At 38.2% G+C, this 25,354-nt stretch overlaps 3 protein-coding genes across 4 annotated transcripts; 1 reads left to right on the top strand and 2 right to left on the bottom strand.

Annotated features, from left to right (window-relative positions):
- Positions 1-4,740: 4,740 nt before the first annotated feature.
- LOC143877721 (uncharacterized) lies at positions 4,741-5,416 on the top strand. The gene has a single exon (XM_077379923.1). The coding sequence runs from the start codon at positions 4,938-4,940 to the stop codon at positions 5,145-5,147; it is 210 nt and encodes a 69-aa protein (XP_077236038.1). The 5' UTR covers positions 4,741-4,937; the 3' UTR covers positions 5,148-5,416.
- Positions 5,417-6,119: 703 nt separating this feature from the next.
- LOC143877720 (Rubisco methyltransferase family protein) lies at positions 6,120-14,728 on the bottom strand. 2 transcript variants are annotated; one of them, XM_077379921.1, is made up of 5 exons: positions 14,323-14,728; positions 9,854-10,020; positions 9,451-9,750; positions 7,667-7,930; positions 6,120-6,686 (listed from the first exon to the last, which is right to left on the bottom strand). In XM_077379921.1, the coding sequence occupies exons 1-5, from the start codon at positions 14,684-14,686 to the stop codon at positions 6,315-6,317; spliced, it is 1,467 nt and encodes a 488-aa protein (XP_077236036.1). In that variant the 5' UTR covers positions 14,687-14,728; the 3' UTR covers positions 6,120-6,314. The 2 variants fall into 2 exon arrangements, with proteins under 2 accessions (XP_077236036.1, XP_077236037.1); XM_077379922.1 differs by having other exon boundaries at positions 9,854-10,071; positions 14,323-14,463.
- Positions 14,729-15,257: 529 nt separating this feature from the next.
- Positions 15,258-24,665, bottom strand: EMB2656 (ARM repeat superfamily protein). Its single transcript, XM_077379919.1, has 12 exons — positions 24,276-24,665; positions 23,260-23,463; positions 23,033-23,178; positions 22,374-22,642; positions 20,697-20,785; positions 19,199-19,346; positions 18,541-18,980; positions 17,874-18,385; positions 17,732-17,792; positions 17,331-17,609; positions 16,035-16,296; positions 15,258-15,865 (listed from the first exon to the last, which is right to left on the bottom strand). Exons 1-12 carry the CDS (start codon positions 24,645-24,647, stop codon positions 15,522-15,524), a joined length of 3,126 nt encoding a protein of 1,041 aa, XP_077236034.1. The 5' UTR covers positions 24,648-24,665; the 3' UTR covers positions 15,258-15,521.
- Between the last annotated feature and the right edge of the window lie 689 nt (positions 24,666-25,354).

The following is a 25,354-nucleotide window of genomic DNA, read 5'->3' as shown; positions in this document are numbered from 1 at the left end:
CATGAGGGGTTTGAGTAGTTTGGCGAGTCGGTGTTGAGGGGGAGAATTGTGAACGTGTGTTCACCACCGACTCATGAGAGTCCTACTTGATTTTGGCTTATAGTTAGATAACTATTAGAACTGTTAGATAAGAGTTTTTTATTTATTAGGATTCTAGATGATAAGTGGTGAAGATGCGAAGAAAGTAATTGATTTTTTTTATTAGTTTGATTTTATCTCTAGTTCGTTGTGATTATCCAATACAGGTGATGTATACATAGTGAACATGCGAATAAAGTAATTGATCTTCCACGGTTTCCGAGATTGCAGCTTCTTTCTCGTTTTTTATTCTTTCCTCCTGTTACTTTTCAATTATTTTGTTATCTTATTCTTCCAAATTATCAAAGAAAGGTTTACATTAATCATATAAATTCTCTAACTTATGGTTCAAAGAGTTTTTGTCAAAGGAAAATTCATGATTTGTTAAGCTTCCTAAAGCAAAATTAATGATTTTGTAAAAGGAGGTTCCTTGTTTTCTAGCTTTCACATATGTTCATGGAGGGTTTTGCTAACGAGTGCCTTAAGGGCACTTGTTAAGAATCATTTAATTGCCCTTGGAATCTTGAATTTACACATACTTTTAGGAAAAAGTCTCAAAACATGTGTAAACGTCTAAAAGTATGTGTAAATTCAAGTTCCCAAGGGCAATTAAATGATGCTTAACAAGTGCCATTAGGGCACTCGTTAGCAAAACCCAATTAGATGCAACTTTAAATTTTTAGGTCAACTAATCAGTTTTGGACTCAAAATCGATTCTCAAAATCCAAACAGGGCTTTAGATGTTGAGTCCAAAATTGATTATTGAACTTAAGAGTGAATTTTGATGCACGATGCCATAACACAGCCCAACAAATAACTGGTTCGGGTGATTGAACGACTGAGCGCCACTTGTACTTCTACCCAACATTTGGAAGATTATAAGCCATTGATCAATACTTTGTTAAGATCATCCAACCAAGGAAGGACCTCAAACCAATGATACTTCCAAATAAGAGAAGTGATATATCTCTTCCCCTCCCCCACGGGCTCCTTTCTTTTTACCTGGGACTGGCCACTCTAGTGTACTTATGAGTTATGACTACTCTTTTACACTAAAGGAGGGCTGTCCCAAGTAAAAAAAAAGGGGCGAATATATCATTTCCTCCAAATAAACATAGATCACGACACAATGCCACATGTTGTCAAAAAAAATAGTGGCACTCATGTCAACCCAACAACTACTTTAAACAAGAAGAGTGCTAAACTGAAGGGCGCCTTTGAGAAAACTCCTCCCCGAGGATGCCTAATTGGATCCACGTAACCCAATTGCATTTATAAGGGTGCTGAAAATGCAAAATTGAAGGGAAGATAAATGCAGTTGAGGTGCTGTGGACCTAATGGAGCGCCCCTGCAGATGGGTTTTTGCAAGGGTCCTTCAGTTTAGCATTCTCTGTAAACAATTACATGATAATATTATTTGAACCCATTCTATCTAAACATAAAAATACTTTATACCATTCATGCCATAGAAACAATAAAGGATAAACTAGATAGACCAAAACTTTAAGTCATGTTAGGCAAATGACTGACAATTTTAGTAATTACCCAAATCGTGAGGGTTTTCTTGGTAAAAAGAAAGCTTACTTCAAGGGGGGTTTTCATAATTTTTCAAAACACCTATCGATGTGGTGGTTCTTAGCTAAAGTTCATTTTAAACGGCATTTCTTTGGGGGTAAAAAACATTTTGTAGGTTTGTTCCTTAAAACTTACTGCAAAAAAACTCCGTTTTTCTTTAAAACAACGTTTATTAAACACATTTTTACCCCATCTATATATACTTTGTAAATGACAAAATTTTAAACATATAAAACACGTTGTTTGTGTTTTCATTTAGGGGGAGTGATAAATCGACTCCCAAATATCTTAAATCGACTCCCTTTGTGTCTTTCTCTCTCCACTTTCTCTCTCTAACCCACAGGGGAGAGAAAGACACATGGGGAGTGTGCCCTTTTTTTCTGCCATATCACGTTTTGTTACCTTGCAATTTGAAAGTAGTTTTTGTTTTAGACAGGAGCCACTGGTGGGCTAGTCATAGTTTGAGGGTCAGTCAAGGAGTTATACCTAGTCAGGGTGCGTAAAATCAGCCTACTGCGCATGTTAGCATAATTCTCTTACCTCGCTTCGAGGAAGACCGAACCAAAAACGCTATTCAGGTAGGTAACTTGTGGTTGAACCTCGCCTAACACATTTTCTCTTCTTTACCCACCATGCCATTGAGTGGGTCTAACCACTCTTCAAATCTGAATAACAATATCGAGTAGAATTAATCATCCCCCAATTTAAAGTCGTATACACCAGAATTGTAGTGTACGATCCATTCACAAAGCTCCCATTCATAGTTGAACGGTGGTGATCAGTGGGACCCAGCACCTGCTTGAACAGCCCAGATACTTAGTTGGACCCGACCCATCCGTCATCATGTGGGCCCACCAGCAAGATCTTGCCAATTTGGAGGTCTTCCACATTGTTAAAGATTCTACAAGCTAACACAATTTGATCAGAACAATGGAGTAATAGTCTGCAAGATCGAACGGTTAGAATTGTTCGATCAGGATATAGGTGGGCCCAGATAGAGGTTTTAATGCTAATATAAATAGTCTTTAAGGATGAATTATGGAATCTAATGTGGAAGAGTTTTGGGGAGTATTAAGGTGGCGTCCAAAAGTGGCATACTATGCCACGTGGCATGGTTTTTCCAATGCTTCACGCAAACGACTGCCGAGTGCCGGCAGCCGACCAACAAACAAAACCGTGAACCTATTCCCCATATCAGTTTCTCCTTTATACCCTTGACGAGTTTATAAAATATCGTAACTGCCGTCTGCCACTCTGTTTAACGAAGCACGAGGCTAATAAGGTACATTTGTAAATGGTCCCCTCTTCTGGAATACCTTGACTTGTCAATTAAGGAACGAATCACTGGTCTCTCATAGAAGAAGGGCGGAGAGTTGACTGGAATTACGATGGCTCCCGCGTTCCTTAAAGAATATATCCTCAATACTAAGTTACTAACCCCCTATTTTGAGATTATTACCCATTTACCCACGAGTCAAAGCATCGACCAAAACGAAGCACCTAGAAGAGGAAAAATAAAAGCAGAGAAATGTCGGGTCGAGGGAATTTTATTTTATTTTATTTTTAAATTCAGATCAATTTCAAGAGGTATTTTTGGGTCCCACACGGGAGAATGTAAGTGCAATCAATACCATTAAACTTGTAGCACATCTGACTCACTTGATCTCGTGCTTAAGATAAAGGATTATGAAGATCGATGGTTGAGATTTTCTTAGCCGAATGCTATGATAGATCAGAGGCCTATAATCATCCAATCAAGGCGTTCTAGACGGTCCATATAACGGGCTCCATCGTAAATATCTACTGTTCCAAATACCCAATTGTTTATGGAAAATGATTGTAATGACTAATGCAGAAGAGAATTGGAAATCGTGTGTAGATTAAGGGATTAATAGAGAGAGAGAGAGAGAGGGAGAGAATGAAAAACAAATCAATTCCCAATATACATATTGCACACGAAATGGGTCTTCAATATCGGACGAGATGGCGTTCTAATATTGTCATGTGATTTTCCAATATTGTCTATTATTGTTTCCAATATTGCCGAGCTTTCCAATGTTGCCGTTGCCAATATTACCAAACACGTCGCCAATATTGTCAAACACATTATTTCCAATAATGAATCAATTTCTAAGATACACATTGCACACTGGCTAGCTTTCCAATGTTGCATGAGATGGCCTTTTAATATTGTGCATGAAATAAATCTTCCCAGTATTGCCGAATGCATGAATATTTTTGTTTCCAATATTGTCTTTCCTTCCAATGCTGCCGTTGCTAATATTACCGAATGCGTTGTTTAATATAATAAGTTTTCCAATATTGTTGTTGCAAAGATCACAGAACGCATGTTATTTCCAATTAGGAAAAATTGTCAATGGGGGACGTCGAAATACGAGAATTGCCGATGGGGGACACACTTTTGAAAAATTGTTAAAGAGGGTTGAAAACCCCCTTTTGAGAGTTTGATAACCCCATTTCGTCCCTTTCGAACAATTTTTCAAAAGTGTGTCCCCCGTTGGCAATTCTCGTATTTTGATGTCCCCCATTGGCAATTTTTCCTTCCAATAATATTGGTCGCCGACAAATTCACAATTAAAGCTAATATAGTCTAATTTCAATGAACAAAATTCCGTTGAGATAAATTTATGGGTCCCGCATTGGGACATGCATGTGTAATCAAGACTGTTGATCTTGTAGGGGGTCTAAGTTCCGTAAAATAAAAGCCTACAAAAATTGCCCGTACAGCTTTACTTGAGGGAACCCTAAACAAGGCTTAATAGATCAAGGAACTAGACTAATCGGATCAAGAGGGCGGTCCTACCGGCAGCCAGTAAGATCAATGGACCCGATCACATCCATGTCGCCCCCAAAAAAGTGCTATTTCAAAACATTTTTTATACAATAAAGGGAGCAGATGCTATATTTGGCAAAACGAAGGGTATTTTCCGAACTCTCAATATCTAGAAAGGCAAAAGGGTATGACGGTATTTATAAGACAAACCAGGGGCATTGTCTAACTTTCATATCAAAGTTCCCCAACAGTTCCAAAGAGTCGTCTAAAACTGATTGAGGAAAAGAAAGAAAATAACAGACATTTCTGACTACCTTCCCAAGTTCCCATCCTAGGACTGACTCACGTAGAAATCGTGAACTTCCCCAACCATCTCTCCACTATAAATATATATATATAAACACTCCTTCCAAAGGAAACACAAGAAGGTGATTTTATTTGTGTGAGGATTCCTACCAAAACAGAACACAAGGTGATTTTGTCATCTCTAATGGAAAAGAAGAACAGAGGAGAAGAAAGAATGGATCTGGGTCGTCCAATTCATAGCCAAGTGAGGAAGATCAAGCAAGAAGATGAGAAGATAAAGGATCCATCTCCGCCTCAGGCGAAAATCAGACCGGTTTTTCGAGAGATAACAAGACAGCTCTCGCGTTCGCCACTTGGACTGGCCAGCCGGCCTATCTCGGTCGGTGACTCATAGAATTTGATACCTTGTAGGAGATAAGTAGGAGTAGAAGAAGGTGTTCTTTTTCCTCTTTTTTTTTATCTTGTACAGTTTTTTTTTTTTTTGTTATTATGATCTTTTTCATGCCTAGTTGACAGTAGAGGAATAGGAGTAATGCTTGGTCTCTTTTGTGTTCTTCCCATGTTTTTGATGTTCTGATGGGTTGAGTCAGAAGATATGGACCCTTTGAGTTTGGCACATGGGTGTGGATATTAATACTAGTATAATTCTTGGGTTTTCCTTTATTTTATCTGGGTTAATGGTATCTCTGTTTTTTTTCCTTTTGGATGATGATGATGATTAACACAAGGTGTTTTGATTTTCTTGGGTACTTGGGATAGAGAGAAAAGGATTTAATTTTCACTTTTATTCTTCTTCCTCTTCTTTTCTTTTGATCTGATGTTTTCTTTTCTTCTATGGCTATAAATGGATACTCTGGTTTTTCTTGGGTAAAATTTAAATTTAAAGTTATAAAAAGTCTAGTCTTTATTTTTCTTTTTATTCCTCATTAATGAATTAAATTTAAAACAATCAAATTTCTCTTATGCTTATTAATATTCCATAGAGGGACAAGTTCCCGAAGATACCTTCCCTTGTTATTATTCTTGTGAATAAAGATCAAATAGAAAGAAGCCAGGAATCTCTGATCTCTTTTTGAAGCATTTTTAGATTCAAAATTCACTATACAAAAGGGCTGCTGTCCTTACCATTCAAAAAAAAGAAAAAAAAAATCACTACGCAAAATTTTGAAAGGCAGATGAAGATTGCTCAGTGCAAAATTTATTTTATATTTGTTGTTGTTTTTTGTTTTTTGAACTGGGCCTTTCTATTTGTTTAGTTCTCAACTTTTTCTTAAATCTTTTTTGTTTCAGATTTTACAGCAAAAAATTTGATGATATTCCTACTTAATCTACCCATGTATCTGAACCATCCCATATACAAGGAGAATTAGAAAGCTTAAGTTTAAATCCCTTTTTTTGAAAGGTGAGTTTAAATCCCATATACACAGAAATTAGGAAGGTTAAGTTTAACTTCACAAAATTTTCATGACACCGCCAAACAAGATGATTCTAAGATCACCAAAGTAGAAATGGCAAATAAGCATGAACTAGAATTCAGAAGAGTACTAAAAGTATAACTAACCTAAGCCGTGGCCTTTTCCTTTGACTGCATCTTATTAATCCTTCTCGTAAGATCTTTCATCACATCAATGATCATGGATTTCTTCTGAATCCTGAACTGAATAGCCAATTTTGTTGTGCTAGAAATGTCTTGCTTTAACAGTGACTCATCCTCCATTATCTTCGTGGGGAAGTGCCCGAGCGCTATTACACACAATGCGATAACAGTACGAAAAGCTGCGATTTCATTCGACACACCTAAAGGAGCTTCAACCGATAATGACTTCAGAGTGTTTAAATCATGCTGTTGTATGGTTGCCACGTCACTCGCAAGGAGTACTCTTAAGGCAGCTAACAAGCGGCCATCGACTAATTCGGAACCTCCTAAGCTTACCTGTGGAAAAACTAAAATAAAATCAGTATTAGCAAACAAGAAAATTTTCCCCTTGTGGGAAATGATAGGGAATGAGGTCAGGAAACTTTTTGTTATAACACACGTGCACGCGCGCACACATACACAAACGCTTATTTCTCTAAAGAGAAATACACAGAAAGTCACTCTCACGATCAATGGGAAAAGGCAATTTTTTGGGTCCCACTAGGAGACATGTATGTCAAATCAAGACAGTTGATCTTGTAGAAAATCATGAGGCAGCCCATATGGTTATGGTCCCATTCCAAATGGGAATCCTATACGATAAAAAACTGCAAAAATCATTGGTTTAGCTTTTCTTAGTAGAATACTAAATCACGTTTCCATTAAGGCGTTCTCAATGATATTTTGCCAAATTTATGGCTATTGTTTGGATCAACAGGTCTAATCACATATGCAAAGCAGTAGTGGGACCCAATAAGCGCCTTTTTGGAAGGAGCATAACGGCTCGCCTTTTTTAGCATTTTCCTTTTCTAAATAAGAAACCCCGAAAAGTGTTGAGAGATGGATACGTGCATGCATGTGTTTGTGTTTGTCAGATAAAAAAAAGTGATCTAATTCAGAAAATTGCATAATTTATTGAATTATTAAAATATTTAAGTTTAAATGAGCCATAAAAATCCAACATTTTTTTTTTCAAGAAATGCTCAATTATTCTGAGAATTTTGTAACCATCGACATTGCAAGATGTTTGATGAAGTCCACAAACTGACTTGTGAGGGAAAGAGTCTTCTCTCTATATTAGTCAGACATAATAAAACTCACTGTACACTTCAAGCTTCCAAAGTCGCAGCATGCAAAGGGAAGGAAAGTAGGCTGGCTAAAATATTATAATATTTCATGTTTGGTAGGTGCTTAATTTTTAATATTTCAAAAGAACTTTTAGTGTAGCCGCAAATAGAAATTGACCCATAAGAAATTTAAATATCAAGGAGAAAAACCTTGAGAAGAGCAGCGTCTCCATGTAAATTTAGCTGAGATAGAACCTGCTGCTGCCATTGAGTGGGGGAAGAGAAGTTGGGGGATGGAACTCCAGCAGCCATGCTAGCAGCGTCTAAAAGAACTCCATCATACTTGAGTTCAACATGGTCGTAGGGGTTTGAGGGGATCACAAAGCCATAATCTAGAAGGAAAAGGTCGTTGCTCAAATAACCATAATTCAGCATCACTGGAGTACCTCTTTCAATCTGTGTTTCTGCTACAACCTGTGTACACACCAAACAAATTAGCTGGTAATTGGCATGGATTATAGAATACGCTTAATAACTCGTGCGATTGTTCATAAGGTGTTCTTAGCATAGTTACCAGAGTGGCAAGTGAGTGTGAGAAGCGTGTGGGAAGCAAGGAGTTTAGAAAAGAGAAAATGCGAGAAGCGAAAAGATCTAAAGAAAGTAAAGATAAAATGTGTGGGAATCGTCATTTAAAGCCAACATGAATCACGTAAGAAGCCTCATTGGAAGCAAACAAGTACATAAAAAAGTAGTATTGTACTAGATTAGGGAGGAAGGGTTGATATAGGTCAGGATTGAGGATAGGATAAGAATTACAAGTTTTAGGTATTTACAATTTCGCATGTTTTATCCAGGTAAATTAATGTCATGTTTTTTGGAAGGGATTTGCTAGCGTCCATCACAGAAGGCATTTCACGGATGGTCTGTTGCAGTGAGTGCAGACACACAGGCTCACTTTTCAACAGATTCTGTCTTCATTCATGAGGTGGCTGCACTCACATGCAACAGACCATCCGTGAAATGCCTTCTACGATGGACGCTAGCAAACCCCTTTTGGAAAAAGAACCCATTATTTTCATTTGAAACTCAAGAAGAGTTTTCAAGTTTTAATTTTACTCTTTTTAAAAAATATGCTAGTAGAGGAAACACGTAGGAAGCATCTGGAAAGGGCGTTTCCCCTAAATTTGCAAAGCGAGGAAAATTTAGCTTCAAAAGCGAGCTTCCCATCCAACTAGGAAGTTTCCGGTAAGAGTGGTTTTTAGACTGCTGATATGGAAGAAAACATCAAGGATCTCATTGGACACCTCTAAAAAGTTTTTGGGCATAATCATATATGCAAATGTCTTGAAGTTAGTTATGATTATTGGAAAAGAAAGACACTGCAATAGTTTCAGAAATGAAATATTTAATGGCTTCCAAAGAGGCCTTAATTTCCCATTTGAAGATAAGATTACATTGAAATAAATCATACTTGAATATAAGGGCCAGTTTTGGTGGCATCTAGAGGCCCTAAGGTGTGGTTTCTCTCTCAGACTTCAGGATGAAAACAAGAAAAAGTAATCATTTACAGTCAATAGGAGAAGAGTTCTAAGTTGCTCAGTTCAAGTTTATCAAAATATATAAATACCAAAAGAATGACCTGTAATTTATGAGTGATTTTCAAGATTCAGGGGAAAATGTGTCGTAGATTTAGTTACAATCAATGAGATTGTAGAAGGAAAGATCAGTGCAAGAATTCAACCATTTGCATAAGATTATGTAGAGCATAATTACAATGGAAGAATGAAAGAAAAGATCAATACAAGAAAATAATAGCATGAAAAAGAATATGGACTATACACTACTCACCACACATAAGAATCACACCATGTTTTGTTCTTTTTTGGATTATACTTTTTAATGAACCTAGAATCTAAAAGAGGATGAGTAATTTCTGATGAGATAAGATATTCAATAGCAGAAGCTAAATGGAAATAAACGGAATAGAAAATTGCCTTGACCAACACTTTTGGATTCCTTGTATCTTGCTCCTGAACAATTTGAGCATTCGGATGAAAGCTGTGGTTGCACATATCAATAAGAGGAAGCAGCATCCGGGTGTTAGTGTGCACACCATTTTCAACTATTTCACCACGCAAATGGAATGCACGAGAAGAGACTGCTGACATGGCCCATCCAAGGGAAGATGCATTTACATCTTGCCCGCCAAAAGGATGATCTTTTGGTGCCAAATTCTCAACCATACGTTTGATCTCTTTCTCAAAATCAAGAAGAAACCGACATCTTTTATTCACCTGATACATAAAACAGACCATGGTTAGTTAAAAAGTTAAAAAGTTAACTCAACAGATTCTGCACTAAATTAGCCACAACTGCTTAAGGGAATGACTCGAATACCTGATGAAGAAGAGGAGCGTATTGTAGATTTTTTATGTCCTCTCCTGGAAAAAAAATAGGTATGCTGAAGGCTTCTGGCAAATTGCTGATGTATGGCCACCAAAAGGAACCGAAGGTAGATCTTTCTTGAAGAAGCTTCAAACCCAATCTCATTGCCCATAGTTCGTCTGCCACATGCTCCCCACAGGGTCCAATTTACTCCTTACTGAAAACTCAGTCTATAGCATAGTTTTGAAAATTAGAAGTCACCATCTATACTGAGCCAGGAAACTTCAAGCTTCGCAGCGAGAAGCCCAAAGCAGATCAAAGTAACTACCATGAGATTACTTCCTTACAACTTTGTACTGTACAGTTAGTTTTTTTTTTTTTTTTTGAAGAGGTAAGTATAATCTATTAAAAGGGGCCAAAAAGCCCATAGCAAGATACAGGGAAAATACAATACAATACAATACAGAAAGGGAAAAGAAGACAAAATATCAAGGAAGAAGATAGGTATGATTTGGCCGACACATTTGTCGTGCCGTGTGTCGACACTCCTTTAGACACTTTTAAGTGTACTGCTAGAAGTGACAATAACTTTGTATGTATGTATGTGTTTGGGAGTTGACATTATTTTTAGATTTTTAGGGGTTGCCATATTAGATACCTCATATCCTTGTCGAAACTTGGCACACGAATCCGTGTCCACAAATCATGATTATATGTACTTTCTATTTTAGGCGTGTCCCTATTTCTAGAATTTGGGAGTTCGCCGTGTCCAACACTCCGTGTCTGTGTCGACACGCGACACTCGTGTCCATGTCCACAAATCATAGGAAGATAGTCAAACAATTGCAAGCTCTCCCTATGTACTGTACAGTTAGTTATTATTCTACAAGGAGAGAATGCAGTAAAAATACAATAGTTAGGGCTGCACAGTTCTGGTGAATTATGTACATATTTTCTTTGGGGAGCTGATGTAAGAACTCCCTTGTTTTGCTATTGGCACCCTTCTATATCACTTTTCTCTGTGGCTGGTACAATTCCTAACAACCTCTCAACAGCAAATTGAAGAAGTTTACAAAAGAGAGGAGAGACAATATTAAGAGAAGGGAGTGTGGATAACATCTCACTATCTGTGTCGAAAACTCATGGGCTGCTCATAACCACATATTAGTACAGTTTACTGAGTGGGAAGAAGAAAGCTCATGCACATCCTCAGGTTGCAGCTATATTAATTCCAGCATTAAGTTATGTTATATCGGGCCGAATGAAGTCAAATCATTTATGAATGCATCATACTGAAATAAGTAAGCAGCATTGTGCTTAACTAAGATTTCTAACCAAGCAATTTCCACCATCATTCACCTGAGGATAAATAAACACTATTAAACACTATAGTCTTTTAGGAACGTCGAGGGAGCAAACAGAGAACTTCCCAGCATGCGTCCAAATCCATATCCTCATATTCGTACCTCCCCATCTGATAAAGACAATCCGACTTGGTCATGAACTCTACTACACCGTTAACCTCTCAGTCAAAGACTAGTCTCCAAAAATGAACCTTCAATCTTCGACACTAATCAGGCGATCAGAAGACACATTGAAAATCCCCAGGAAAAACTCCTTGAGAGGCAACTCACCATACAAAAGGTCAAGCCAGAACTGGATCAGATCCCCAGTGCCAACTCTGAACTGGGCCCTCCACTGAAATAAGGTCAAGACATTTCCTAATGTCTCTCCAGTTCGTACCCTTAACCCTGAAACACTCAAAAGAGCTCCAACCACTAAAGCTAGTACCTTACATTTCCTCAATCACCGAACGCCATAGTTGGGACTTGGGACCTATCCTCCCCAAACCTCCATAACCACTTTCGCAGCAACGCTCTATTCATGGATTTGAGATTCCTAAGCTAAGAAGCACGGGTACTCTCCGGGGGCCCACGTACCCATGTCGGGTGCGTATCGGGTGCAAGTGCTCTTGGGTACTCTTTGGGTGCGTACCAGGTACGCACCCGGGTTTGTGTACGTATTGGGTACGCACCTGGTTCAAATTAAATTGAAAATTACATATTTACAATAGAGGGGTTGGGACAATTAACAAAAGAGGGGTTGAATATATCAATATATATATCCCATAATTAAAAACCTAACAACTTATAAGTAATATTAGATTTTGGTGATGTTATTGTTATTTGATTGTTCTCCAATTAAATTGTTTGAATTAAAAATATTTATTTTTTTATTTTTATAAATATATAATAAAATATAAAAATATATTATATTCAGCGTACCCCCAACGTACCCGTATCCGTTTTTTTTTTAAATCACGTATCCACGTACCCGTATCGGGTCATACCCGCACCCCGTACTTCATTGTTCCTAAGGCCAATGTTGCCAATTGATTTTGACATGCAAACTTAACCACAACACCCCCCCCCCCCCCCCACCCCCCCCCCCCCCCACCCCCCAAACACACACACACACACACAACCACTCAACCAAGTGGAACTTTTGCACTCATTTTCATTCCACAGGAACTCCATCTGCAGCTTACTGATACTCCTAATCACACCCAACGGGCAGCTGAATATAGACATGTAACATAAAGGAAAATTGGTGAGCACAGACTTGACAAGAGTTGTCCTGCCTCCGAGGGAAGAGGATTTGTTTTCCAAAAGGAGAGCCTTTTCTCCATTTTTCAATCATTGGGACCCAAAGCTCTAGATGAGCCATCTGCCACATAACGAAAGACCCAAATAAGTTTTGGGAATCAAGCCCTCCTACCTTATATGCATCTTGGCAAAATGGAACCTTTCTCCTTAGGTGAATAGCCATCATCACGGACTTGGAGAAATTAGATTTTTGACTCGAAACCATCTCATAACAACGAAGTATTGCCTTCAAATTCTTGATTTCCCCATCCTTTATTAAACACCAATGTGTCATTAGCATACCGCAAATGAGTTATCTAACTTATCTCTGCCCCTAGCGAACCCAACCTAAATCCTTCAATCAGCACAGCCAACTTAGCTTTGTCGATCATGAAGGAAGAGAGACAGGAGACTCATGGGACACAAAGCACGTCGTTATTGGGAAAAGGAAAGGAAGAAAAGACTAGGGATGGGGTTTAGAGTTGCAGGGCATTTTCTGTAAAATGTTAATTGGTAAAAAGTCAATGCTAATGTTTGTAAGTGAAAAAAATTGGGTTTCAAATGGGGAGGGATGAAAATTCAAGGGCACGTTTGGTTACCGTGAATTTTTATTTCATGATAAATAGGGGGGTTCCGAATGGAGATGAGGGTGAAGTGGCTAAGAATCAGGAAACAAAAAACAGGAAACTAGTGTCTCGGGTGATGAGAAGTGGAAAAAATCAAGAAGCAGTCAATCTGATTTTGAGTAGAGATTTTTGTTTCCTGATTCATAGGGAGGAAGGAGTTCTTGTGCTATCCAATTGGGGTCATCTCTCAGAATTGGTCCACCATGGTGATACGTAGGGAGTCAAAGACTAAGTGTGCTCCTTCTTGGATACTTCCTGGGTCTAACACAATTAAGCTTAACTTTGGTCATGCTTCCATGTGCAATCCCATACAGGTTGGGGTGGGTTGGGCTTTCAGAGATCATGTTGGCGCAGTTCCTGTATTATTGGGACCGATTTGGGTGGAGCGACTCCAACGAGGCCAAAGTCAGAGCCTTCATTGATCCTTACCAAGCTCAGATGTTACATACGGGTTTTTTTTTTTATGGGCAGCAGCTTTTAGTGGAGGGTGACTCCTCCAACATCGTCAGCTAGATTAGGGGTCAATCTTTGGGGCCATGGCGGTTCACCATCATCGATGATATTAGGAATGTATGCAATAATCATTTGAATCTCTTGAGCTTCCGTGATGCCCTCCATAGTACAAATGCTTCGCTAATGCATTTGCCAGACATGGTGTTGGTGAAACCTCTGCCCCCCTTATAATGAGATTTTATTTTCTATGAAATTTACCTTTTCTCACATCCCCACGAAACCCACCCCACCCAAAAAAAAAAAAAAAAAACAAGCAAGAAAACACATAAATAAATCAGGGTATAAATACATTATATCTTCTTTTTTTTATTTGAAGAAAACCTACTATGATATCTAACAATACAAGCCATTCATTTATTTGGATTCCAAGAATACCCACTACGATTTCTAACTACGTAAAAAATCATTTATTTGGATTTGAGGAATACCAACAACCACAACCAAGTCTAAAAGGGAAAACGCAGAGAAGTTATGACAGCAACTAAATTCTCACTATTGAATTATGTATTGTTCCAACAAAGGGGCAGAGAGTGAGAACAAAATCTCCAAACCCATATATCAATTCAGTACCTAAGCCCCCCTAAAGTGGCAACAAGCTATACACATTAACAAAGTCTATCAAGAATGAAATCCAACAATCAAACAAAAAAAAAACAGCAAACAGCATTCACACACAGCAAAACCCAAAGAATAATACCTGGAACTCGAAGACCAAGTTGGACTAATGTGGAAACAGAACCATCTCCCCCCAAATCAGAGTGAGGAGATTGGAAACACAAAGGCAGATGATTGGGAAGTGAAATGAGAGTAGACCCTTTGGAAATCTCTTCAGAAGAGACCAAACCAAGCCCATAAGAGTCTCCCTCAGCTATCTTCAAACCCTTGTGAACAAAACCCCCTTCCCTCCTCACCCACCGAATCAAATCAGGAGGCTGTGGCACAAGTCGCGTATGATAAGAAGAAGCGCACGTTAGAGGACGGCAATGTGTTAGAGAGACTGTTGATGAGTAGATAAAATCCCTAGTCGCCATTAACATTTTTGAAGCTACCAAGTTCACCATCTTCACTCACGTATAACAATAAGAACGCTCTGGTCTTCTTGGGCTCTGCCTCTATATAAGGAGATAAAACCCCAGTATAAAGTGGGAGCCACATTTGGTTGATCTGGACCGTCTATTTGATAGGACTTACGTTTAATATCCATTGATCCAAAATTCACCTCAATCGTACAATCCTAACATAATTTTGGCCGTTGAATTTGAAAGGTCTAAAACTTCTTTCGTATTCAATGACCAAAGTTTATTTTTTTTGGCCCCTGGAGATCCAATGCAGATCCTACCAAATGGACGGTTCTGATGAATCAAAATGGGTATAGCGTGTGATAGAGTTGGCGTGCTTCAATGAGATCCCGTCCCACTGAGGAACAATTTTAGAGGGTAAACCGTAAACGTGAACAACAAATTAAGACCATATATCTGGTGGGCCATAGATCTTAAAATAAATGATTAGATGATCCTAGCCGTCAGATCGGTACAACTTGTTCAATAATGAAACAGAAACCACATGGTACCTTGTGAAACCAAAACTTTACATCAAACATTAAACAGGCCCCAGTATCAAGCAGGGTCAGGATAGCAAAGCAGGGTTTATTTATCCTTGGATAGAAGTACTATCCTCTGTTGACAAGGACATTTGTTCTTGGATAAAGCATTACCTGAATTAAACTGTTGAACACCAAACAAGACAATTTCAAGATAAACTTACCCAAGCAGGATAGTCAATCCCAAAAACAGCTTATCCAAGGATTTCTCTCCTACAATTTTTTTTCTTCTACAAAAATCTGCAACCTGACTTCAATACTGCACAACAATGGTGATGGCTTATTAGTATAACAGTTCACTCTGCCACTCCATCAGATTCATCCGAAGTTTCTTCAGACGTCAAGCCCGACTCCGAACTGTCTTCATCCTCATCTGCTTCCACGGCCGCTCTTCTGTTCATCATCCTACTTAATGCTGCAGTCTTACTTGCCCTTTGAGAGCGCCCACTGACCAGACTGGGAGTTATTGGAACAATTGGAACAACTGGAACAGGTGAGGCTTCTTCTTCATCATCAGATGAAGAAACTTCACGCCTCACACGTCTCCTGGCAGTAGCAGTTCTAGTTGAACGTGGGGCCGGTGTTGGTGGCAATGTTGCAGAAATATCCATATCAAGGTTGAAGTCCAATTCTAGCTTCCCTGCATCCATAAAATGCTTTGATATAAGAATTGTCATCTAAGACATGGTGCCCAAAAGTTAGAAACCTATCCTTTGCCAACTAAATCTGGAGATATAATAAACCAGTAATCAGTTTAAGTTTCTTGTGCACTTTGTTTGATTGTTATAGGAACAAAGTAAAACTAATACCGAAAATAAGGCTGGCTTGATCTTGTGAGAATTCTTGTTCAGGGTGTTCATCTATAGCTTTAAGATGTTCTGACATCCGCTTCAGCTCCTTGACAATTTCCTTATCCGTTGACGCAGCTTCAGCCATGGGACTCAAGAGTCCCCTCATACATTTTATTGCTGCTTGCTCCGAGGACCGGAAATGTAGCAAGATGGCTACTCTACACAGTGCCAATATGTATGACTTTCCAGCAGCTGTCTTCTTCACAGGACAACTTGCCACCTAAAAATGTACGGAGCAAGATATTGGTTAAGAGTTTCAATACATTTTTGAATGTTCAAACAGTTCAAAGCATGGCTTTAAATTTCCACCAAAACTAACACAAAACGACCAAAATGCTTCCGTTTCCGTCTCTACAAAAACTGAAACTGAAACAGCCGAAATGCATAAACCAAAAAAGTAAGTGTAATAGTGGTATATTAAATGAGTATCTATTATAGAATTATATTTATATGAATTGCGTGCGAAATGTTGTGTATGTATTATGTATAAATATTTATATGAATTATATATGAAATTTGGTATGTACTAAATAATCAGACATAAGCGACAATGCATGTCACTAGGTGTTCAATGTTTTTAAACCTTTATGGATGGTTGTCTTGCTTATGTGATGGTTTCTAAGGTAATGTTCGTTTAAGATTATGGTAACCAATTCTGAGTCCAAACCCAATTTATTGGACTCAAAATTAAATGTAATCTTGAGTGCAACAATTGGGTTTGGACTCACAATCGGTTGCCACAATCTTAAACGAACAGACTGTAAGTGTATATTTGTGCTTATTCAAGCATTTCTTGAAGTTTCATCTTTAAATTCTATCATTTGCATATGCTTCCATATATTTCCTTCGTTTTACCAGATTTCCACCAAAATTTCCAACCAAAACCGAAACATTTCCATTTCCGTGGCGAATGAAACTGAAATGAAACCGAAATTTAAAACCTTGGTTCAAAGTGCGTTCCCTCAAAAGCAATCGAGACTAGATAGTTTATGAGGTCAAAACTAGAAAGGTATAATCAGAGTAACACTCATGGCTTTAGATCAAGAAATAATAGCAAGAGATCATCATTAGACAAGTAGAGATTTTTTCCCCTTTCTCGATAGATATAGCTAGTAAAAAAACTGAAGATCATGGTGTTGTGAGATTTTTTTCGCTTACTTGGACCCAGGATAGTTGAATGCCAAGATTTTAACAGCAGCAAATAGATTATGTTCAACAAATATCAGGAGAATTGTGAGATTTGGAAGGGATTACCTCTGCGGCAATTTGAATAGCAAGCCCCTCCTCCCCACTATCGATACCAAGTGATGACTGGCTTGAATCATCGTGACTTTCAGGGGATTTATCGCTGCACTGGTCTTCCTGAGTTTTTTTCAGGTATAGAGGAGTTTGCATCATTTGCAGCATAAAACGGGATGCTTGGGCGGCACGCTTTCTCTGAGCAGACACCACAACAGGGGCTCCACCCGAATTGCCAAAAATGCCCGGCCACATCGAACGCATGACAGGAATAAAAGTCTTGGAGATGCACTTCTGCATGCATGTGGAAACTTCTTATTAACTGCCAAAACTCAAAAGAAATCAAAAATCATGTTATGTTTGCCTTCTTCAAAGAGGCACAAGAGGTTCTCAAATCTTGAATGTGCATTACTTGCCTTATGTTCTCCCGAGAGCGCTGGATAGTGATCAAAGAACACAGATAAACACTGTTTTAACCTGTAAAAAAGGCTAATTAATCAGCTTCTCTTAGAAAAATATCTTGCATGAAAAGAAAGGGCATGAAAGATGATGAGACACCTATGCAAGTCCTTTTGGTTACTGAAATACAAGTTGATGAGCCTGCCCAAGAGTAAAGGATGTAAAGCAGTAGGTATGCTTGGATAGTTCTGACTCAGAAGAAGAATTTTTGCAAATCCCTCTCCTATGATAGATTCAACTGACTCATAATCATCACTTTTTGTATGTTCACCCCAATCATCTCTATCAAGTCCAGAGTTCAAGAGATTCAGCAATCCAATGTTTTGATCACCATTTACAGCTGATAAATTTATGGAAGTAAAACCCTCCTTATCATCAGATGATTGTGGTGAAAGATCCAGTCCAATGGCTCTGTCAACCTCCTGGGGACCATGCCACATGGCAAGATCAAGTAGGGCCTTACTGGCCATGACACTAACTGAAGAGGGGCCATTAACAAAGGACAGGCGCAGCTGCTTCACTAACTCTTCACTAGGCTTCCTCTCTACCAACCCAAAGAGACCAAGGCATCTTGTAGCAACCCTCTGCACTTCCACGTGGATGTGCTTTGCCTACGTCCAATACCACAGGAACATTTCTTATAATCAAGTAAAACTGAGAGTGTTGACAACAACACAGTCATACAGATAGCCAAACAAAGTATAGCAAATTAGCAATGGAAACGTAAGAGTAAGGTACTAGGACTCTTTCGATGAAGCATACTCACCCCTGGAAGCAATAAGGAATGTAGTAACTCTGAAGCTTCAATGACCTTTCCTTGCAGGCACCAAAGGGATTTGATATTTTCCAAGAACAGGCCAGTCACCGCAAGGCAATGCATCCACTGTATAAAGTCTGCAGTTCTCTCCCTGCAAGGACGAGCAAGCTCCTCAACAACACCAATAACTACTTCATCGAACTCCCCAACAGAGGCATGAACTTTTTTTGCCAACTCAGAGACTGCTTTTGCCCAGTCTTTTTCTCCACCAAGGTTGATGCCATCTCCTATGACTACCATATTCCTATCATCATCAACTTCATGTTCAAGAGATCTGTGCAATAGGTCTTGTACAAAGGCACCGGCAACTTTCCTGTTCGTAGCATCAGAGAAGTCGAGCATTGCACCAAGTAGTAATAGTTGCCGAGATGCAAACCGATAATTTGGTCCTGAAACAATGACGCGGTACATTTCATGCAATCAATGTCAGAAGTCCTCTCATAGAACTAATGTGGAGGAGAATTATTGTACAAGACTACAAGGAAAGCAACACGCATAATGAAGAGAATGAATAAACTTAATGATATGATGAATGTCTTTGATCTAGGGACTAGACTAGAATGCTTGTAAAGTGCCATAGATAGCATTCCACGGTCAGTTGTCTCACCTGCAACAAGATGAGCTTTGACCAATTCCACATAATCAGAAACTGTTTCAGGAAGAACCCTCTCTAGAAGGTCATTGTTGTCTGTAGCTTCTGCCGCATATACTGCTGCTTCCGTGCCTGTTGTTGTTGCAGCATCAGAACCTTTTGCCTGCACAGCAAGGAAAATATCGCATCGTATGAGTATACTTTGAGCATAGCTTTACTAGAAGAATGACAGCTACAAGAGGATAACACCCTCAATGCTGAATTAGGAAAGAATCCAATATGTAAGCAACAATGTGGATTTAGGAGTAGGCAATTCTAACGGTCACTTAGAATAAGCATTACAAATAACAATTTAGAGATATAACTACTGGAAATGATATGAAATAGGATAACCGATATTAGAAGAAACTTTGAGCAATCGAAAAGAGGTAGGAAATAAACGTATCTTCTGAAAGGCGAAATGGATATCAGAATCAAATGGATTTAGATTCGAGAAGATGAAAGACACGAACCTAAACTGGTAGCTAAATAACACAAGCAACCGCCCGTAATTGAATGCAAATTTGCAAGTAGATTTTTTCTCCTGTCAATTTCATCGGTCGTGTGATACTCGGCATTAAAAGTAGATGCTTCCAATATCAAATAGGTGCGTGATTTAAAATCATTAAGTTTTTCTTTAATTTATGGAACAATATTAAACAGTTATACTGAAGAAGCACAGCAACCTAGGTTATGATGGATCAGAAAAAAAACAGAAAGTTATATAAGATTGAAACAAGCATGTGCAACATGGAAAACACAAATGGATGGAATTTTTTCAAAAACTTATATAATTGCTATAGGGCCTTCAACCCAGATGAGAAAATAAGCATGAAAGGATGATAATTTGCTCACTTGTTGATGATTTCATATTCACTGAAAGCATATTTTCTTGGAACTAAAGCAGTGCAAATACTAAAAGTGGCATGCATAAGCCGAAGGGTCAGTGATAAATTTACAAAAGAACATATGCAGGGAAGACAACTAGAAATAATAGAAGGCTTTCATGCATACATGGAGCCATGGTTTTAAATTTCGGCACCGAAACGGTACTTTATTTCCGCCGAAATTTCGGTCAATTTATTTTTTTCCAAAATTTCGAAATTTCAACCCAAAAATCTTGATTTTTTTTAATTATATAATGTTTTCTCAAAATTTCGGTAATTTCGGTTGAAATTTAGTATTAAATATAATATTGTTTTTAATTGGTGTATAGGATTTCAGCCAAATGTTCGAAATTTCGATTTTGGTGAGGACCCAAATGCATTCCGAAACCAAAATTTGAAACCATGCATGGAGCAACATTAGTCTGATATAAGTTGACTCTCATTGGGAACTGAAAGCCAAAAGATGAAACAGGGCAGAGTAACTGACAGCAACTTATATACCAAAAAACACTTCACCCGGAGCTTATGCCTTAAAATAAGCATCGTGGAGAAAAAGAAAATGACAACAAATGAATACAGTTGCTTACTTGTGCTTCAATTTGCAAGTGCCTACATACGGTTCTCCAATAAAGAGCAACTTCCGCTTCCATTAACTGAATACTCGGAACGTGTTGTCCTGACATGGATATCCAACAAACTATTACGAAAAAGAATCAAAGGACATTAAAGCCCATCAATTTGTTGCTGAGAAAAAATAAAGGAGAGTATGCAACAATGTCCGTTGGACATGCAAAAAAGACCACCAAACCAATTATTATTCTGCATTATAATAGTCCTTTGACTGTTTAAAAAGCTGTAGAAAAGTTTAATGTAAACTAACTCTTTAGGTTTTTCCATCGAATCAAATGATCCTGTTTCAAGGAATCATGTGCACAATTTAAATATTGCAGGTTAACTGCCTTGCTTTATTTATGTAAACACCATCTTGGATGTCGCCAAAGGTAAACTGTGAGAGGTGACTGTTATGAGTACCATATATGCCCAAAGGAAATACGAGAGTATTGACAAGAATGTGTATGTCTTTGCATCCTTAAGGACTTTAAAGATGGACATATCTTTTATACAACAACCCCCACCCACCCCCCTTCTTCCCTCGCACACATGTGGCTCCTCTTTTTCACGTGGCTGGCACTTGTGGCCCTTTTTTTAGCATCAAGAAGTTTTGAACTCCGGACCTTTGCTCTGATACCATGTGAAACAACCAGTTACTCCAAAAGCTTAAGCAGTTGGAGATGGCATTATTTTATCTTTTATACTTCAGCAATAAGTAATAACTATGTTTCATTGCCATATAATAGCACGAACAAATGAGTGACTCCTGAGCACTATTTAATGTAACTATTCTGATGGTACATTACTAACACAAGGTGTTGTAGTACATTACTAATACAAGGGGTTATTCTCATCATAAACCACGAGGGGTAACTAAATGGCATTAACATTGAATTTTATAGAATATCTGAAATCAAACATGAGGTTTTGGTATTTCTTATTGACTATCTCTGGATCATCTATGTTGTTTGGGTATGAGTGTTGGAGTCCAATACGGGTTCCGAGTGTCAAACTTGAAAAACCACAAAACAAAGATTAAAAATAAAAATAAAAAAGGATTCGCATACTTAGCAATCTATTTTAATTAATTCAAAAAATTTAATACTTTTACATAAATAATAGGTAATATACTGGAAATTTTAATAAGTTTAATTAAATACAAAATTTTATTTGCATATAAAAACATACTATTGGGGTCATGAAAATTTTCTAAAGGATTCATTAGCTGACCCCAACTAGTTTGGGACAAAGGCTTATTTGAGTTGAGTAGAGTTGTTTTAAAAACATACTATTTGGATGGAAAAAACTCAAAGCCAGTGCTAATTGTAAATTTGTGCTAGCAGTACTAAAAAAAATAGATAAAACAGATCCAGAAGCACCACAACAAATCCATGAAGTGTCAGAATCGAAAATGTGTCCAACATAGGTACTTTGGTCATGCCAAAGAATACATGCAACATAGGTTGGAACCAATGCCGAAGACAAAAGTAATCAGTGTTGCAAGTTCACATCTAAGCCATCAAAGCTGAGTCAACTAGCAGCATAACATGCTGGCTAGTACACCATGAAGTGTCCCAAATCAGAAGAACAACATATTCAAGTATGCATGCAATAAATGCATTCATTCGCAACTAGATTTAAGTTCTTCACACCTTCATTTTTGGTGCATGCAGATACTAAAAATTGCCTGATGCTCTGATCATCTGGTACATGCACCATCCCTGCTTTTAAAAGAGCCCCCATCACAGCCTCCCCAACCGATTCATATGTTTCCACATCAAGATATTTCAGGAGGACTACAGGATCTCCATCACAACACTTCATAAGCCACTCATCTTTCATCAACTTCAAACACTCCTTCGTCACAGATGGGGACCTGTCGGCAAGCCCCCTCTGAAGAATAATAGTCCTAAGCTTGATGCTGATAATTGAAACCAAACAAGAGAAAAGTGGTTGAATATATTAATTTTTTGAGTCTACACATTACAAGAATAAGCAGGCATAGTAAGAATATTGGCAATTTTTTATGCTTAGATGATACATCGTATCATCAATTAGAGACCACAACTTTAGTGATCTACAAATGGACAGTTAAAAATAAATAAATAAATACAGAAGTAATTTGGATTGGCACATGGAAGTGACTCCAGGGCTAAACCCAGAACAAACAATCATGGGGATGGGCTCAATCACCGCATCTCATGGAAACACTCGTATAAGTTCATCAGTATATTCTCTGATATATAGTCATGGAGAATGTCCTTTACAGCCAAGGAAAATATAGCATATTGTAGAAAGAGTGCAAAATTACCTGAGGCTTTGAAGGGGAAACTTATTTGCCAAAACACAGTACGCTGCTCTACGCACCGACTCATTCACATCAAGTGTGCATTCAATGATTGCCACTGAAGTAGCATTTGAAGGGGGCATGGATAGAACTAATGTTTTACGAACCTCCTGCACATATCTACAATCGGTCATGAAGCAAGAACAATTTCACATATGAATCCAGTAAAAAAATTGATAGGAAAAACTGACAGAATTTTGTTCATGAGGCAAAGCCTGTAGGAATAAATCAATGATGTCTCCATTCTCTGCATCATTGGCAAAACGTGCAAGAGCACGAATGGCGAAAGTACGAACTGCAGGGACCTTGTCTTGGGTCCGTTGCTTCATGCTATCTATGACCTTGTCCCACAACTCATTGCTCACTTCTGCATCATCTGGCAATCGCATAATGATCTACAAAGCAAAATAACAAATCCCAGAGTTTCATCATAACCCTCTTATAATTGACACAAGGGGTAAATTTAAAATCAAAATTCCACACAAATACACAAACCGAGCTAGCAAAACTAAATTTTGTAACTCCACGTCAAATTTCTTCCCAATAATTAGTACACTACAAAATACCAAGTTCTCTAAGAAACCGTAGTTGTGCAAAAATAAACCTTTTATAATTGACATAAAGAGTTTAAAATCAAAGTTCCACACAAGCACAGACACCGAGCTGCAAAACAAAATTTTGTAACTTCTAGACAATTTTTTTTCCCAATTAATTAGTACACTGCAAAATACTGAATTCTCTGAGAAACCCTAGTTGTGCGAATAATCTCAGATGGAAATTTGAAAATTGAAATAAAAAAAATTGACAAAATCAAGAATTTTAATTAGTGAACTTCAAAATACCAAATTCCCTGAGAAACCCTAGTTCTGCGAATAACCTTGGATGGAGAAAATTAGAAAATCCAATAAAAGGGAAAAACAAAAATAAACAAAATCAACGAATTTCAACTAAAATAATCAAATTTCGTATCAATAAAAGTACTCAAAAGTCAAAAATCACAAACTAGGATAAAACACCTAAATTACACAAAATGAGATCTTACCTCAGAGATTATCTCACTCAAAAATAACAAATTCGGAAAAAACCCTAATCAAATTCGGGAAAAAAAAAACCCTAAATTACACAAAATGAGATCATACCTCAGAGATTACCGTACTCAAAATCACAAATTCAGAGAAACCCCAAATTGCACAGAATGAGATCATACCTCGGAGATTATCTGGCAGGAACGGTATCTAGCGGTCTTGTTAGAGGAATCAGAAGCAATCAAAAGGAATTGTAAGAACTGATCCAAAAACGCATCGCAATCTGTAGCGTTCTTCTCGTCACGGCGGACGGAGAAGAGGGAGACGAATCGGACGATCCGTTCGGCGGAGACTGTTCTTCGAGGGAAATCAAAGAGGGGTTTTAGGGCTTTAGAAAAGCAAGGGAAGAAACGGAGACGAGAAGCAGATCGAACGGTGGATAGCTCTTTAATCTTGCGAAGATGAACGGCATAGGAATTGCGGCATTCGTCTAAAATACCCGAAATCTTCTTAGTCAAGAGTTTCTCTGCTTCATTCTCTTTCTCCTTCGCCATTGATATGACTCTCTCTCTCTCTCTGGGGTTCTGCTCTGCAATTTTCTTTGAATGTGTTGAGCGGGAAAAGCAACAACTCGAGGGTGAAATCGCTCCAGGGACTTGTAAAGTGCCCTCCGAATTAATGAAATTTACGAAAAGGTTCGGTTTTAATAGCCCACGGGTCTTTGGAAGCCGCATATAGGGTGGCAATGGTTCGGTTTCAGTTCGGTTCCGTCAATTTTGCCATCCCTTACTCATAATCATTGGAAATCTTCGGTTTCGGTTTGGTTTGACCCCTTTACCAAACCGAAACTGAATTTTCGGTTCGGTTTCAGCTCGGATTCGGTTCAGTTCGGCCAATTTTGCCACCCCTAGTCGCACAATGTAATTGCACTCTGTGCCATTGATAGAACTCGTGGAAGGATGGACGTATGGCTAGAAAAGAATTTTGTACATAATGGTGCCCCCATGTAGAGAAGATTTTTGAGGCTATAGCTCTAGGCCCGATAGACAAATGTTTTATTACGTTTTCCACTTTTAGTCTAATGCCATGGCTCAAAATCATCAATATGAAAAATGAAGGTATCCATTTTTTTTTTATTATATCGTCTCATAAAAATAATAATTTTGCTTATGAATACCTCTACCCATTTTCTTTAGCTTTTACGTGGCATAGAAATACTGATTCATCCAAAATCGATAAGCTACATTACTGCTTTTCGTCT

This window comes from Tasmannia lanceolata, unplaced genomic scaffold (genome assembly GCF_043159265.1).
Source record: "Tasmannia lanceolata isolate RefF3 unplaced genomic scaffold, GAP_Taslan_0.1 ptg000005l, whole genome shotgun sequence".
NCBI lineage: Eukaryota > Viridiplantae > Streptophyta > Magnoliopsida > Canellales > Winteraceae > Tasmannia > Tasmannia lanceolata.
This window is presented reverse-complemented; position numbering and strand designations above follow the sequence as displayed.